General features: G+C 40.5%; 1 protein-coding gene across 1 annotated transcript; it reads right to left on the bottom strand.

Moving 5' to 3' along the window:
- Positions 1-11900: 11900 nt before the first annotated feature.
- On the bottom strand, positions 11901-17863 carry LOC111906713 (uncharacterized). Its single transcript, XM_023902484.3, has 9 exons — positions 17117-17863; positions 15089-15546; positions 14422-14557; positions 14280-14349; positions 14061-14154; positions 13781-13994; positions 12544-12685; positions 12294-12464; positions 11901-12204 (listed from the first exon to the last, which is right to left on the bottom strand). Exons 2-9 carry the CDS (start codon positions 15387-15389, stop codon positions 12013-12015), a joined length of 1320 nt encoding a protein of 439 aa, XP_023758252.1. The 5' UTR covers positions 15390-15546; positions 17117-17863; the 3' UTR covers positions 11901-12012.
- Between the last annotated feature and the right edge of the window lie 419 nt (positions 17864-18282).

The following is an 18282-nucleotide window of genomic DNA, read 5'->3' on the forward strand; positions in this document are numbered from 1 at the left end:
ACCCACAAGCAAAATCCTAATTGACCTAATAAAACCTTATTAGGCTTAAAGATTGTTTTGGGCCTATCGGGCCATGTTTGGGTTGGAAATCCTAATTGGGGTTTAAAAACCCAAATTTTAGATATGTGGGCCTTGGACTTATTGTACCCACTTTTGGGCGATTGGAATTGGACTATGTATTAAGCCCGATTACACCATATTATTTATCTAGTAGAGTAGTGGACTTAATGGATTAAGTCCTTAATGGGTTAAGTGGGAAACACTTAACCCTAATTGTCATTTTATGTGAAACACTAATTTCACTTGGGCCTTAAGTTGAGCCTTTATATTGGGCTTTGGTGATTGGGCCACTAATAGGCCATTCAAGGACAATCATATGGACTAGAATAATTTAATGGGCTTAAGGGTAAGGCCCATGCAAGGGGTTTGGGCCCAATTTGGAAAATTGGGCCATAGTTTGGGTCTTGATGATTATGAGATATTGGACCATCAGAATGTCAAGTATTGGACCAAGAATAAGTGGTTCGGCCTTAAGGCAAGACCATGTAGAGACACGGGCCTAATTGGGAAATTGGGCCATATATGGGCCATAGTTGGGCCTTGGTTCATTATTAGACTTTTTGGCCTTTTATTGGGCCTTGAGCTTGAATGGGGTAAAGCAGTCTTTTATCCTAAGCATGGACTTATGGGTATATGTGTTGGAACCCAATGATTAATTGGGTGTTATTTTGAAGATTGACAGATTCGGGAATCTGTCATCCAACAGCTAGGGTTTTGTCAGCAGGACTTCAGTAGTGAGAGGTGAGTTTTCCTCCAGTAGGAATGGGTCTAAGGCACCAATGCCGACCTGTTTATGTAGTTACAGTATGTCGGGGTAAGCCCATTGCCGGGGATAGCCCAATGCAATTTATATGTTCAGTTTATTCCGGACTTCGGTCCGATGTCGGGGTGATCCCGAGAAGTAGTTTTGTATGCTTGATGTCTTTGTGATTCATGCATGTTTATGTTATGTGTTATGTGTTCCGGACTCCGGTCCGATGTCAAGCAAGCCCGATGCAGTTTATGTATGTTATATGTTTGAGTTTATGTTATGATTCAGTTTATTCCGGACTTTCTCTGATGTCGGGCGGGGCCCAAGTTATTCCGGAATCCGGCCCATTTGTGACTCCACATTTACCGACAATCTTTAGTCAGAAAATGGGAATCCAACAAGCTCTGTAAATGCTTCTTCAGCTCCTTCAAGATATTAGAATGCATAGACAAAGTAGCCTATCGTTTCGACCTCCCATCAGAATCATACATTTACCTAGTCTTCCATGTTTCACTATTGCGACCCTACCACGGATATTCAAAGTCATCAGCATTCCGCTTTCAGCAACCTTTATTGTAACATCCCAAAGTTAGAATCAAGAGTTCAGGGGAGTAAAGTCTAAGTTTGGAAAAGAGGGACTCGGCGAGTAGGAGCTGCAACTCGTCGAGTCTAAGCGTGTGTCGGGCACATGTTAAGTGACCGGACTCGCCGAGTCAGAGGCTGGACTCGACGAGTCCGTGCTGGAATGAGAAACCCTAATTCCTAGGGTTTGCACCCTATTTAAGGATCCTTAAGCCCCCATTTCGGCCCCTTATTACCCCTCTGAGGACCAGAAGCCCTAAAATCATAAGAGAAGAGACTTGGGAGCATCTTGGAGCTTACATAAGTGATTTAAGAAGGAAATCTTGAAGACTAAGGAGCTTGGACCAAGGAGGCTTGAGCAGATTTGGTTTACTCTTTAGTTGGAGGTTGTTTTGAGGTAAGGATTCGTCATCTTGGCTTTATTCCTTCTAGATCCACCTTTTTGGAGCTTTAGGGTTTGTTTGGAAGAATTTATGTTGAGATCTTGATGCATAAGTTAGATCTGGAGTTGAAACTCCAGATCTGAGTTCCATATGGATCTATGTGAAGAAAGCCCTTTGATTAGCCATTCAAAAGCCAGCCCTAATGAGTTAAGTTCCATTTTAACTTGGTTTTTGATGAATGGGTCATGGAAGCACGTAAAGGTAGCAACTTTATGTTGCTAATGAACCATAGGGACCCTGATCTAGTGTTTGGAGTAAGGGAGTGGCTCTATGACTCGAGATTATGGAACTTCACGTTGGACTCGGCGAGTCTGGGAGATGACTCAGCGAGTCGGACTAGAGATTAGGCATGAGTTGCGTAGTAACTCGGCGAGTCAGTAGGTGTACTCGACGAGTTGCATGAAGATAGGCAGGAACTCGACAAGTTGGAAGAACAACTCAGTGAGTCTGTTGAAGATTGCCTTGGACTCAACGAGTCTGTTCTTGGACTCGGCGAGTCTGGTTGTGGAGTCCTAACCTTTTCTGGTTGAGCGATGAATCAGTGGGTCGAGGGATGACTTAGTGAGTTAAGCTAGAAGGGACTCAGAGCTGTTGGACTCGGCGAGTCATGGGGCGACTCGGCGAGTTAAGTCGCGATATGTGAGTTTTCAAAGCATAGGGACTTGACGAGTCAGCGGGTTGACTCGACAAGTAGAGTCAGTCAGGGGTTTGACTTTGACTGAGGAATTTGACTTTGACCAAGGACTTTGACTTTGACCAAGAGTTGACCAGTTGACTTCCAAGGGTATTTTGGTAATTATTGGTATTTATTGAGTTTAGTCTTTTGGTATTGATCAGTGGTGGAGTTCGTGTCGGAGGTTGGAGCAGCGTGATCTTATTTCTGCAGATCGGCTTTGCGAGGTGAGTTATCCTCACTATATCGACAGGGTCTAAGGCACCAAGGCCGGCCCTTTATCGGATGGAAATTCGAGTAGTTGTTATGTTATTGCTTTGTTATATGTTTGCATCCTGGTAGTTAGGATGGTATATGTTAGAGACCTGGTTAAGGTCGGAATCCTGGTATAGAATGATGTTATGTTAGTGATCGGTTAGGTCGGTATCCTGGTTATGTAACACCGTAATTTTTCAAAACTAAAATTTTCATTTAAAATCGCTAAATTCTTAAACACTTTTCGTAAAAATCTCATTTCGTTTATGTTACAAAGCAAAACTCCGTATTCAATTAAATAATAACCCAAGATCCTCAAAACATAACTCTTCCTCTAGTGTGTACAATCGAGCCGGTATGGTCCCGTGATCCTGAGAGAAACCTGAAACATATAACACATAACACGGTAAGCACGAAGCTTAGTGAGTTCCCCAACATACCGCACATAACATATACTAGCCACTCGAGGCTATAACTCTGTGGGCCCTTGGGCCCTAACTCTGTGGACCTTCTGGTCCTAACTCCGCGAGCCTTCCGGTTCTAAATCTGATATACTCTGATATACACACGGCATAAATCACATAGAAATAACACAGTGCAATACATCACATAGATAGCATACAAGATACTCTATCACATAACTCTGGTTACCTACTCAAGGTAAAGTATAGTGAGAAGACTCACCTCGAATACTCGGTAAACCTCGTACTCTGAAATACTGCGCTAGCCTCCGCCTAATCACATAAATAATTTCTCTAATTAATACAACTTCTAAAGGCTAGGCTAATCCTCCTCTATAAGTCCTCTAAGAAGGGTAAAAGACCATTCTACCCCTCTAATGGCTCATAAAACCAAATCATTGACCGAACCCTAAAAGTCAACGTAGTCAACTTTAGTCAACGGTCAAACTTTGACCAGACTCGTTGATTGCACACGAGTGACTCGGTGAGTCCATGTTGGTTCTCTGAATCCCTTTTGAACCTCTCAGGCACGACGAGTTCCCTATCTACTCGTCGAGTTACTCAACAACGAATCGCGGGGCAACCCCGACCCGACTCGTCGAGTCTGCCTATGGACTCGGCGAGTTGCTCCCATGACAACACTCATCTGACCTTCTGAGGTCAGATCCGTTCCACTAATCCATAGATATGACTTCCCTATCACCAATAACCACGTAAAGGTCAAATCTTGGTACACATGCAACGCTCTCTATGCTTATTTTGGTGAAATCCTTCATATCATGACAACCCTAGCTCATACCTCCAAGGAAAAGGAATAAAGCAGAATGGAAGGGACACTTTGGACCTCTTACGGTCCTGATCTAGGAATCATTTCACCATGGGACCTCTCATACTCTACATTCAAGCTAAATAAAGCATGAAGAAACCCTAGATCATGAAATCTACTAAACAAACGAAGATGGACATGAATCCTTACCTCTCACAGCAGGTCTGAACGAAATGATGGAAGATTTGAGTCCCACAAGACAGCCCAACTCGAAATCCTTCCTTCCCTTTGCTAAGACACTCCAAGGATGATGAATTAGCCCTCCTCTTGCACTACAAGCTTCCTCTCTAATCTCTATGGTTTCTCAGGGTGTAGTGGTTGTAAATGAAGGCCATAAGGACCCTTAAATAGGTCCCAAACCCGAGAAATTAGAGTTTCTCTGCCCAGCACCTACTCAGCGAGTCCCTCCTCTGACTCGTCGAGTCCACTCATTAAATTCGCGCGAGAAACCCAACTCGACTCGGCGAGTTGGATCCTCAACTCGTCGAGTCTCTCCTTTAATCAAAAGATTCACCTATACAATAATTACCCTGAAAATCTGGATGTTACAGGTTAGAGTGTACTATGTATGTGATCTGCTAGATCGGTTGATTAGTGATTGATTGCTATATGATTATATGTTTATGTGCACATGGTTGGTTGACTAGGGTTGGGTTGAGGCGAGTCATGTTTTGTGCTGTAGGCCAACATACCCAGGGCGGACTGGATATCCCAAAGGCCCAGCGGGTGGTCCGGATAGGCTGAAGGCCCTACGAGGGCGGACCAGAAGTGCATGGCTGTTCTGTTTATGATATGATATGTTATGAGTATAGTATTTGTGGTTGGTATTTTGCGGGTAACTCACTAAGCTTTCGGGCTTACAGTTTTCAGTGTATTGTTTCAGGTACTTCAGGAGATCGTGGCAAGGCGAAGGCGTGATCGTACCGCTCCTCATGTTTAATGTACTTATGATGTGGTTCTAGGAAATACTCTGATAATAAATGAATTGAAAAGCTTTGTGTAACGAATTAATGAAAATGGGTTGTTTTTGAAAAGTTTAAATTGGTTGAAAATTTTCGGATGTTACAAGTTGTATCAGAGCCTTGGTTTGAGTGAATTGGAGGAACATTCGTGTGAATCCAGTCTCAAATCAAGGAGAGTTTTCAAAGAGAAATTAAAAATGGTTTTCAAAAATAAGTAAAAGAGGACGTAGAGGGTACGATCAGTCGGAGCCAGTATGTTACCCTAAAATTACCATACAAGTTATTTGTTTATGTGATATGTTAGAACAGCATGCTAGTGTTAGGCTAGGGATCTTCAGGAAGTGCATGATAGAGTTGCCTGATTGTGATGCTTGCTAGCCTAGGCTCTCCTTTTATGAGAGTTCCAGTGTTCCTCTAGGAGTGAGGATAGAGTGCTTGCTATGTTCGTTAGTGCTTGGGGCGTTGTGATGATACTTGAGACAAATATGGGTAGGTGTGGAAGGTAGTATGGGCCCGTACTACTGAAAGCACAGGACCCATACGTGTATCAAGGAAGTCACAACCCCTGGGGGGTTGATTAGAGAGTCATGCTGGGTGGTTATGTGAGGTTTCTGAGGATCTCAGGGTGTATTGCAGAATGGCGATTACGAGACGTTTCGGGGCAGGATCTGGTTCAGGATCAAGAGCAAGAAAGGGTGTTCATGATGGATCAGCACCACCCGAGGTCATTGTCCAGATGAGTACGGACGAGTTGAATGCCAGGATTCGTGAGATCCTACGTGATGAGGTTGCTGCTATGTTCCGGGCTGAGTTGTCGGAACTGTTTGGGTCGATCAAGACCGCCATGGTTGAGTACTTTGATGAGCGCTATGCAGCTCTTGAGGAAACAGCTGCAGCGGCTGTAGCAGCGGCAGGAGGAGGAGCTGGTAGAGGTTTTCAGTATCGGGACTTCGATAATACGAAGCCCCCTACTTTTGATGGGGTTCAGGATCCGATTGTTGCTATGCGATGGTTGTCAGATGTGGAGGGATGTTTCTTCACGTGTTCATGCCCTGCGGATCAGAGGGTGAGGTGTGCTCTGAACCTTTTGAGGCTTGGGGTGAAGGATTGGTGGAGGTTGACCACGGGATCTTATTCGGATGCGCAGCGGGCTGCGATTTCATGGGATCAGTTTCAGGAGATGTTCAGTACTCATTATGTTCCACGGGTCGAGAGAGAGAGAGAGAGAGAGAGAGAGAGAGAGAGAGAGGTTAGCTCAGGAGTTCCTGGAGCTGAGGCAGGATACAAAGTCGGTGACGGAGATCACCAGGATGTTTACTGAGAGGGCGATGTTTTGCCCTGAGTTTGCTTCGGAGCAGGCTCAGATGTCCCGATATCTGAGTACTCTCAAGAGGGATATCAGGAAGTTTGTGTCTACGCAGAGGAGCGAGACCTTGTTAGAGTTCTAGGAGGCCACCAGGTGGCGTGAGTTGGAGATTGAGTTGCAGTTGAGAGAGCAGAGGCAGGCCCCGGCGCAGTCACAGCCGGCACCGAAACGGTCCAAGACCATTGATTCTAGGTTGGGAGATCAGGGCAACCACACTTGTGGGAAGAGCAGGAAGAGTCATACCGGAATTTATAGGTCTGGTGGTGTGTGTCTCAAGTACGGGAGAGAGGGGCATTATGCGAGGTATTGCCGTCAGTTAGCCCCGGTTCAGGATATGAGTATTTTTTATCAGTGCCATCAGGTTGGCCACATGAGGGCCAACTGTCCACAGCTAGTTTCCAGGCCAGTGCAGGTTCCAGCACCAACCACTTTGAGGACTACTGGCGGGGGTCAGGGTGGAGCGGAGCCTCCGAGGGCTCAAGGTTGAGCTTTTCAGCTTACTGCCAAGGAGGTCAGGGCAGAGCCAAATGCAGCTGCGGGTATGTCTCCTTTTTTATCTTGTTATCTTGTGGTTGTTATGGAGTATTGTATATCTGCTATTCTCGTTCGCATGATTCATGGTATTGTATTCGTTCGTCCTTTCGTCGGGTTATCGTATGATCGGGGGTTTTGGTATTGGGAGTCTTAGTTGGTTATCATCCATGGGGATTGTTGGTGGGGAATTAGGCTTTTTGGTCTGAATGTCGTGTTTAGCATTTTCAATTTGAGGAATACTCAGCTAGGGGTCGAACTCCCTTAGAGTTCGAGATGTGCGATGTCGGAATGTGATTTTGTGGAGGTTGCTCGTTTCAGAATTAGATCAAGTATAAGAGAATTTGTTGAGTAGGATTGTTTAAGTGATGCCGGTTGGGTCACCGGTGGTTGGTAGTCAGTGCTTTAAGTGGGGAGAATTGGAAAATTCTCAGGAGGATCGATAGCATGAGAGGTCAATTAGCTGTTTGGGTTTCAACAGTGTTTCAGTCAGCCAAGAGCGTGGGTTGGTATGAGTAGGTCAGACGAGTGGGGCGGGATACAGACCAAGGTTGGGCCTAGGGTTAGGTCGGGATTTGAGTATATAGAATTGAGTTAGAGTTCGGAACCCCAAGAGGGCTAGAACAGTATGTACGGGAGAGATTCCCGGAAAGAATGGTCCAGGGTGATGTAAGATAGTTTTGAGTGGTCCAGACAGGCTGAAGGCCCAGGAGGGCAGTCCAGATATGCTGAAGGTTCCGAGAGTGGTCCAGATAGGCTGAAGGCCTAGTAAGGCGGTCCAGTCATGCTGAAGACTTTGTATGTGTTAGTGGATCGGTACGAGGAGAATGAGGAAAAGCGTCACCAGGGGGTGATAATTGATATGGTCTGGCCCCAAGTATTGATCATGGTAGTGGAAAGCAGTGCATGGACCCGAGAGTCCTTGCAAGCAGATTCAGGGTATATGGAAGTTCAAGAATAGCAGTTGCTCTACATGGATAATGTAGAGTGAAGTGTAGCTTAGTGGCACGTGCAGGTGCGGTAAGGGTTGTTGAGTGGATTTCCTGGAAAGGAAAGACATGTAGCTCCGGAAGGAGCGCGGGTACTCCAAAAGAGGAGGAAGTGGAGTAAGTGGATTATTGACAGTGCTTCGGCTAATGGTAGTAAGTATTGGGATTGTACCAGTGGTATGGAAGCACATCCGGGTTAGGTGTCTGTTGAGGTTGCCGAAGGATTTCCGGTAGTGTAGAACCAGAGGAGTTCGGAAGGGATGCAATGAGGGAGCCTTGGATTTTCTATATGGTTCTGATCAGGAGGTTATGTATGTAGTAGTACTTCATCCTAGGGATGTCTGGAGGTATCGTCAGTGTGTCGGGTTTTCCAGCCCGAGGATGTTAGAGCAGGTTCAGCATGCGTATGTGAATGAAGGGGAGAGCTCATAGGAGTTGCTCAGGAGCTGAAGGATGTGCCATCCTATCAGCTCGGAAAGAAACGAGTTGGATTCGGAAAGGAAAGCGGGATAAGTCCCAGAAGTGAATTCGATAAAGGATATACCAGTCGAGGAAAGGGGTAGCATCTTGGTACCGGGTCAGGACCCGGTGGTTCAGGGTGATATCTAGCTTGGTAAGGGTCAAGTGATTGTTGTGATTTGGAGTGATGAAAGTATCATCGGGTGATCATTGGTTAATAAGGGTTATTATCAGAGAAAAAAGTCGGTGGCCGGCTTGAATCAGTTGTCGTAACTCTGGAAGGAAAGAGTTGGACTTTATAGAGGTTGATAGTAGTGTTCGGAGGAACCTGGGTCAATTGACACCAGGAGGGCATTGTGGGAGTATTATCGGGAAATGTATTGTTGCAGGCTTCGAGGACGAAGCCTAATTTAAGTGGGGGAGAATTGTAACATCCCAAAGTCAGAATCAAGAGTTCAGGGGAGTAAAGTGTAAGTTTGGAAAAGAGGGACTCGGCGAGTAGGAGCTGCAACTCGTCGAGTCTAAGCGTGTGTCGGGCACATGTTAAGTGACCGGACTCGCCGAGTCAGAGGCTGGACTCGACGAGTCCGTGCTGGAATGAGAAACCCTAATTCCTAGGGTTTGCACCCTATTTAAGGAGCCTTAAGCACTCATTCCGGCCCCTTATTACCCCTCTGAGGACCAGAAGCCCTAAAATCATAAAAGAAGAGCCTTAGGAGCATTTTGGAGCTTGGATAAGTGATTTAAGAAGGAAATCTTGAAGACTAAGGAGCTTGGACCAAGGAGGCTTGAGGAGATTTGGTTTACTCTTCAGTTGGAGGTTGTTTTGAGGTAAGGATTCATCATCTTGGCTTTATTCCTTCTAGATCCACCTTTTTGGAGCTTTAGGGTTTGTTTGGAAGAATTTATGTTGAGATCTTGATGCATGAGTTAGATCTGGAGTTGAAACTCCAGATCTGAGTTCCATATGGATTCTATGTGAAGAAAGCCCTTTGATTAGCCATGCAAAAGCCAGCCCTAATGAGTTAAGTTCCATTTTAACTTGGTTTTTGATGAATGGGTTATGGAAGAACGTAAAGGTAGCAACTTTATGTTGCTAATGAACCATAGGGACCCTGATCTAGTGTTTGGAGTAAGGGAGTGGCTCTATGACTCGAGATTATGGAACTTCACGTTGGACTCGGTGAGTCTGGGAGATGACTCAGTGAGTCGGACTAGAGATTAGGCATGAGTCGCATAGTAACTCGGCGAGTCAAATAGGTGTACTCGACGAGTTGCATGAAGATAGGCAGGAACTCAACGAGTTGGAAGAAAAACTCGGCGAGTCTGTTGAAGATTGCCTTGGACTTGGCGAGTCTGTTCTTGGACTCAGCGAGTCTGGTTGTGGATTCCTAACCTTTTCTGGTTGAGCGGTGAATCGGTGGGTCGAGGGATGACTCAGTGAGTTGAGCGAGAAGGGACTCAGAGTTGTTGGACTCGGCGAGTCATGGGGCGACTCGGCGAGTTGAGTCGCGATATGGGAGGTTTTAGAGCATAGGGACTCGACGAGTCAGCGGGTTGACTCGGCGAGTAAAGTCAGTCAGGGAGTTTGACTTTGACTGAGGACTTTGACTTTGACCAAGAGTTGACCAGTTGACTTCCAAGGGTATTTTGGTAATTATTGGTATTTATTGAGTTTAGTCTTTTGGTATTGATCAGTGGTGGAGTTCGTGTCGGAGGTTAGAGCAACGTGATCTTATTTTTGTAGATCGGCTTTGTGAGGTGAGTTATCCTCACTATATCGACCGGGTCTAAGGCACCAAGGCCGGCCCTTTATCGGATGGAAATCCGGGTAGTTGTTATGTTATTGCTTTGTTATATGTTTGCATCCTAGTATTTAGGATAGTATATGTTAGAGACATGGTTAAGGTCGGAATCCTGGTATAGGATGATGCTATGTTAGTGACCGATTAGGTCGGTATCCTGGTTAAAGTGTGTTATGTATGTGATCTGCTAGATCGGTTGATTAGTGATTGATTGATATATGATTATATGTTTATGTGCACATGATTGGTTGACTGGGGTTGGGTTGAGGCGGGTCCTGCTTTGTGTTGTAGGCCAACATACCCAGGGCTGACCGGATATCCCGAAGGCCCAGCGAGCGGTCCGGATAGGCTAAAGGCCCCACGAGGGCGGACCAGAAGTGCCGAGGCTCGGAGAGTGGACCAGGCTAACTGAAGGCCCGGTGTGGGCGGGCTAGTCATACTATAGACTCAGAGAGTGTACTAGGCCGACTGAAGGCCCGGTGCGGGTGGACCAGTCATACTGTAGACTCAGAGAGTGGACCAGGCCGACTAAAGGCCCGGTGCGGGTGGACCAGTCATACTGTAGACTCAGAGAGTGGACCAGGTGGGTTGAAGGCCCGGTGCGGGCGGACCAACCACACTGCAAACTCGATGTATATGGCTAGACTCGGATGGTGGACCAGGTGGACTGAAGGCCCAGTGCGGCAGACCAGTCACGCAGTAGACCCGAAGTGCATGGGTGTTCTATTTATGATATGATATGTTATGAGTATGGTATTTGTGGTTGGTATTTTGGGGGTAACTCACTAAGCTTTCGGGCTTACAGTTTTCAATGTATTGTTTCAGGTACTTCAGGAGATCGTGGCAAGGTGAAGGCGTGATCGTACTGCTCCTCATGTTTTATGTACTTATGATATGGTTCTGGGAAATACTCTGATAATAAATGAATTGAAAACCTTTTTGTAACGAATTAATGAAAATGAGTTGTTTTTGAAAAGTTTAAATTGGTTGAAAATTTTCGGATGTTACATTTATGAATGACATAACAGTAATCGAGCCTGATACCATCATTGACCAATGCACCATAACAATTCAAGGAGTTCCAGTCAAACATGTCCTAGTTAAATGGAAAGATACGAACTTTTCTGAGTCTACATGTGAAAACCAGGAATAAGTAGTCATGCCAGCTGAAAAAAAGTGACCTTAAGGACAAGGTCATTCTCAAAGATGGGGGTATTGATACGGATACAACCCAGACCCGGCCCAAAAGATCCATTTTCCGACCCGCCCGTTATAGAGACTAACGGATACTTGGAAGATAAGTTACACCATCAGTTGTTTCAATGAACACGTGAAGCTTTAGAGTATTTAGTTGCTTTATTTTAGGAACCACTGTCGTAGTTTTTGTTAAGAATAATTTTTTGCAAGTCAGTTTCCGGTCCCGTTTAGGTGTAAACCTCGAGCAAGTTCTTTTCTTTTAAATTGTAATTTCGGTATTAACGAGGATTATTGAAAATTGCTCCAAATAAGTTTTTAATGTCCAATTTTTATACTTAAAACTTTAAAGGAAATAAATCTCTTTAGTAAGAAAAATTAAAAAAACAAAAGATTAATTCCAATTTCCACAATAAGCCCATTAACAAGTAAACTAACCCAATATTACACAACCCAAACTCGATTTTCTAGTTATGTACACCGAATGATAACCTCTTAACAAGGTCACCTTTTAATGAGTCATTTTGATACAACAACAAATCAAAAGCCTCTAAATGATTCAGTTTTATCAAACACTAAAACTCTACAACATCCATGGAAACAGAAAAGTTAAGAAAATTAAAAGTCACAAATTGTAATAATTTTTTTTACAGAATTACATAATCTCAACCACAGCACGACCTATAATACTTCCCTTATTTAAATCTTCATACGCTTTTCCTGCCTCCTCAAACTTACATTTTCTTGAAACAGCCGCATCAAGATTAAATATCCCACTTTCTGCCAATTTCACAAGCTTCGGAAGATCATGTCTCGCCCTTCCTCCATAAGATCCCATTACTTTTATCTGTTTTTTTTATAATAATAATAATTAATATTTGTGTATTTTAATAAAAACAAAAAATATATATATATTATTATATTATTAAAACATACCTGTCTACGAACCAAATGATTTATATCTATTTCACCTTTGGCTCCCGAGAGTGTAAGACCAATCATTACAGCTTTTCCACCATCTCTTACACTTTGTACACATTGCATAAATGTTTTTGGATTTCCCAATGCTTCAACACACGTGTCAACACCCATTCCTCCCGTTATTTCCTGTCCAATGATTTCAACACACGTGTCAAAACCATTGTTATGAAAATAAGAAAAGAAAATGATATAATTTATAAAATACTTTGATCCTTGAAACCGCATCTTCATTTTTAGCATTTACAACATGAGTAGCTCCGAATATTTTAGCTTTCTCGAGTTTATCATCTTGTATATCAACAGCGATAATCTCGGATGCACCAAACGCACGTGCTATTTGTAAACAACTAGAACAAAAACACCAAAAAAAATATGTTGGTGATTCTAATTTAAAGAAATAAAAGAGTAAATTACTGAAATCGTTCATATGGTTTGGTCAAAATTGTAAGTTTGGTTCCTAACTTTCTTTTTACACTCGGATTGTTTCTGTGGTTCGATTTTGTTGCATTTTTCGTCCCTATGGTTTGGTCAAAATTATATGTTTGGTCCCTAAGTTTATGTATGTATGGGACGAAAAGCGCAACAAAATCAAACCACAGGGACGATCCGAGTGCAAAAAGAAAGTTAGGGACTAAACATGCAATTTTGACCAAACCATAGGAACGATTTCAATAATTTACTCGAAATAAAATAATCAGGTTTTGTTTTGTTTCTAGCTAAACTTATGAAACGACAAAAGCACACAAGAAGGGTAAAATTGTAATTTTAAACTTTTAGCTTTCTTTCTCTTCCTCTTCACCTCGACAAAAACGAAAAACATCTAAAACATAACACGTCTTTTTCCTTTATATCCAACTCAATAGCATAAACAAATTTACCTTATATTTATCACAGGGCAAAAATACTAAAACCCATTACATACTTTCACTATTTTACGAATTTAGCCCCTCAACTATCACTTTTTACCAATTAAGCCACATAATCAGTTACCAAATCAATAAAATGATGGATGTATAATGTGCTTTTCCATATTTTGCCCAATTTCAAAAAGAAAATTGTCAGGAAAGTCCTAAATATATTTTCGAAAAATTACACTTTAGTCCCAAGTTTTTTTTAAACAAAAAAGTCTCGATTATTTCATTTTGGCTCAAATTAACAAAAAAATCCTTTTTTTTTCTTTTAACAAGAAATAACATATTAATGTGTTTTTACAAATAATCGGGACTTTTATGTTCAAAAAAAAAAACTTCGGACTAAGTGTAGATTTTCCGAAAATATTAGAACTTTTCTAACAATTTCCCATTTCAAAACCAGATAACCGGGAATAAAAATTGTTTAACTTTCAAATGCGTTTGATACAGCCTCTGAATAGTTAAGGAAGCCGACCTTCTCTCAACCATTAAGAGCTTTGAATCATTCAGCATTAAATAATATTCTCTCACCTTGATCCTACACCACCAACACCAATCACAGCAACCGCATCACCAGGGCGGACTTGGGCGGCATGAGCCATGGCACCATAGGCGGTAAAAACCGCACAACCAATTACCGCTGACTCAGCATACGGTAACGTATGAGGTAAAATAGCCAAAGCATTTGCGGGGACCACACTGTATTCAGCAAGACCTCCCATACTATACATATACACCGGTTTTCCTACATAATAAAGTTATTAGGCCTTTCTTGTTTGGGCCTTTAGTAGATAATTTAAGCCACTCTTACCACTTCCACGGAGAAAAAGACGTGTTTCCCCATCATAGAGTGTACCTTTTGCACGATTATAAGCAAAAAAAGCTTCGCATAAATCATCTTGACCCTGTTTTGCAAGAATCAAATGTACACACACATGAACTTATCTATGTGTGCATATGTATATGTATATGTATATGTATAATATCAAAATGAGATAATCCGATTACAATGAATGTTGAATCTTGTCACCTTAGTGCAAAAGAAGCAGTTACCACAAGGCATAATAAATGCACCCACAACACGAGCTCCCAAAGGAAGCCTATAAAATAAACATAAAGTAAATTCTCATGGTTTTTTGGTAAAAAGAAATTAAAAAAAAAAAATTAAAAACCTTTCGATTGTTTTAGTGTCAGTCAATGGCCCATGCTCAACAACCTCCCCAGTGATTTCATGGCCCACAACACATGGTGATGGAAATGGGAGTTCACCCTTCATTACATGAAGATCAGAATGACAAACACCACAAGCTGAAAAAAAAAAATTAAAATTAATTTATGCAAGAAATAGCAATGTTGCATTTGATTATTTCTTGTTGCTAATTCTTGCATTCAACTCTTCTTCTTGTTGGATACATAGCATCATGCAGAACCAAAATTCCCAAATTCCCAAACTCACATGATTTTGATTTTCAAGCTTTGTCAAATACTTCCCAAATTCAGTTACAAATTTAACTTCTATGGGTCATTTGATCATTTCTTCAATATTGATATATTTCAATAGTAAAAGATACAATTAATCATGTATGAGAGTTCTCCTAGCCATAATTTCATATGAACCCAGTAAATTTCTGTACTTATTCGACACATATACATGGTCAAAATTACTGCATTTCAACTTTTCGAACTACAATTTGACACATGCATATGATGATCTGGTCAAAAGTGAACCCTAAAAATTAGAGGAAAGGTTTAGGGCACAAATTTTCAGTGCTGTGCTATGGAAATCAGAAGAAAAATGCCTAATCAAAAGCAGAAAGGGATTGTTTTCGCAAATCATACCTTTAGTTTTGATAAGCACTTCGTTGACTTTAGGGCGAGGCATTTCAAAATCTTCAAAAGTCATAGGCTTATTTGGTTCCCAGAAAACAGCTCCTCGCATATACGATGGTCCACCGTTCAGGTGATACGATGAACTCGAGATTGTTGAAAATGATTTCGGATCGGAAGAAGAAGGTGAAGAAGGTGTCACTGATCTTCTCAATTGATTAGAATATAGCGAAGAACAAGTGTAAGTTGTTGTTCTTGATCGAGAGGTATTGATGAGACTTTGGAGTAATTTGGTGTATTGATTGAAACCCATTTGAGTTTTTGATCTTTCTGTTGTTGTTGTTGATCGATAGATTTCAGAAGGAAGAGTGAAAATGATGGCCGGCCGTAGAAGAGCACTTGAACTAGTAGTACTTGGTAGTAGTTGGAACTTGGAAGGGATGATGACGATGATTCAGATTCCTCATTATCTGAATCAACTCTTTTTCAATTTGACCTTTCTATAACAATTATTTTATTTTTATTTTATATTTTTATTATTCATTTTTTAAAATTTAATTAAAAGGTAAATATACCCAAAACAATAAATAATCTATATTCAAATATGACAAATTTGCAAAAATGTTCTTATGTATCTTTTTAGGTTTTAGTTTAAACTTTAATTTTTTTAGATTAGTGGTCCTTTTCAGCTACTTTCGTTGCGGATTTAGGCTATGTTTGGTAGATTAGCTGAAAAGTTAGCTAATAACTAAAAAACTAGCCGACAAAAAATAATGTTTGGTAAAAACTAGTTAAAGCCTATAAAATAACATAAATGGACATTTAGGTGCTGTTTGTTTTTCTATAAAAACATCTTCAAACCACTTACTGTTGCGCAGCGCAGCACACACACAGCACTTTCCTTCTTGCAGCAGTTTGTTTTTTGGAAGACTTCAGACTACAAAACCTCTGCGCGTGTGCTGCATAGCGCAGCACTTGATTTGACTCTTCTAACCTCTTCAGCTTTTATTTTTTCTAAGTGTTTTTTTTAAGAATTTTTGTATAACTTTTTTTTTATTTTTTTTTAAAACTTTGATTTTCTTAAATTTTTATTTACCGATGTGATACATATTTTTATAATTTCCACGATTTTTTTAACTTGATTTTTAAATTTTTTTTTATCGTTTTATTAATAATATTTTCAATTTCAGTTGCATTTTTTTTAACGTGTGTAATTTTTTACGAACTTTGTAGACAACGTTGCAATACTTTCTTAATTTTTTTATTATTTTCTTTTTTAATGTTTTTTAAAATTAGTTTTTTTTCTAGAATAAAATTATTAACGTCTTTTACATTTTTTTAAGTTTTAATTTTATATTTTTGTTTTTTTACATGCTCTTTTTATTATTATTTCAATGTTTTAAGACTAGAATTATTAAATTTCGGTGTTGATAACTATTTTCAGTTTATTTAAATTTCAGTTTACTGGAGCAGTCTGCAGATGTTAAAAAACAAACATGCTTCTTATTATAGGTTGCAGTCGTTTGTTCCACCTCTTCTGCTACAGAGGATTGCAGAGGTGGTCCGCAGACTTCATGAATTTTCGTTTCGAAAAAACAAACAACACCTTAGAAGAATACGTTTTTTGTAATTAAATAAGGGTTCATTTGGGAAATTTTTAAAAAGCTCCTAAAAAGCTACTCAAAGTAGCTTTTTAAAAAACTAGCTTATCAGCTACTAACTTGCCACACATAACAATTTAAAAAAGCTTAAAAAATAAGTTAGTTTATTAGCTAGCTGTAGCATACCAAACACAGGCTTAGTCCATTAGTAAATTGAAATTACTTAATGCCTTTCTGATTTATTTTTTATGTTTTTTCTATTTAATTTAAGTGAAAAAGAAAATAATTAATTAATTAATTTGGCCCACCCTAATCCATATTCTTCTTCCCCACATTTTCTACCTCAACTGTTATGCAATAAAACTTGTAAATTATTGATGAAGAACTATAAGCTACTTTGGAGTAAAAACAGATGAATAAACGGGAGTTTGGAGCTTACTTGTACGAAGAGGATTTTCGTGTATAGGGGAACCCTCATCGACCCCCAGTGGGTGATCGTATTTCCTTGCACCTTTTATCCCATTCCATTGTCTCGGTGATGTTTAATGAATAATATTTCGAATTGGAACTGATAAACCATCGATTAGTCTCTGATACACACGATTTAGTCTCGGTGATGCATATGGTGAGGCATGGAAGCCTTACCCTTCAAAAAGGTAAAGGGGTTTGAAGAACACCCAGAAAATTTTCAGACTCATCTCGTTCAAGTTTTACTTGGGTGAAGTCGTAATCTTGCAGCTTTACTGGGGACCAAATTTCTTTAGGAGATTTTTGTGAGAATAAAATACACTGTAAAAATACAACATGTTCATCATCTTCCCAATTTCACGCACACAGTGGAAATACAATCTGTTTTACAGGGTTTTGTTGGACAGCAAAATCAATTTCGATAGGGTTTTGTTAGGGTTGAAAAATCAATTTCTACAGGATTTTTTTAGATCTAGAAGTCTATTTCTTTCTTTTGATAAGGAAGTCGATTTGCATGTGTATGTGTGTGTGATTGTTCCTCATCCGATGTTGAATCTGAACCTTGTTACTTCATCATTCGATGTTGAATCTGTCAAGCACCTCCAAATCTTTGATACTTCGATGGAGAAGAAGAAGAATAATGTTTGGCTTTCTTCATTGGGTATCGATTGGAGATGAATTTACACTGTTTGTTTGTGGGTCTAAAAAAATGAAGCTTCGTCTTACAGTGTCAAGCACCTCTAAAAATGAAGCACATCGAGAGAGAGAGAGAGAGAGAGAGAGAGAGAGAGAGAGAGAGAGAGAGAGAGAGAGAGAGAGAGAGAGAGAGAGAGAGAGAGAGAGAGAGAGAGAGAGAGAGAGAGAGGCCCTCTTATTTTTTTTATTTAAATAAATAAATAATTATTGGATTTAAGAAAAATTAAAGAAAAATAGAAAATAAATAACCCAAGGATATTAAAGTCATTTCAGTTTACCGATTAATATATGTAAAAAAAATAGTTTATAACCTATTGGAAACACACTTATAAAATTAATTAAATTTTAATAGTCAAATTTTATAATTATTAATAAATTATTTTAAATAAATTATTAATTAGGAGATATACAAAAATTTTAAGATTAGTTACAACTTCAAAT

Source organism: Lactuca sativa, chromosome 8 (assembly GCF_002870075.4).
Source record: "Lactuca sativa cultivar Salinas chromosome 8, Lsat_Salinas_v11, whole genome shotgun sequence".
Taxonomy (NCBI): Eukaryota; Viridiplantae; Streptophyta; class Magnoliopsida; order Asterales; family Asteraceae; genus Lactuca; species Lactuca sativa.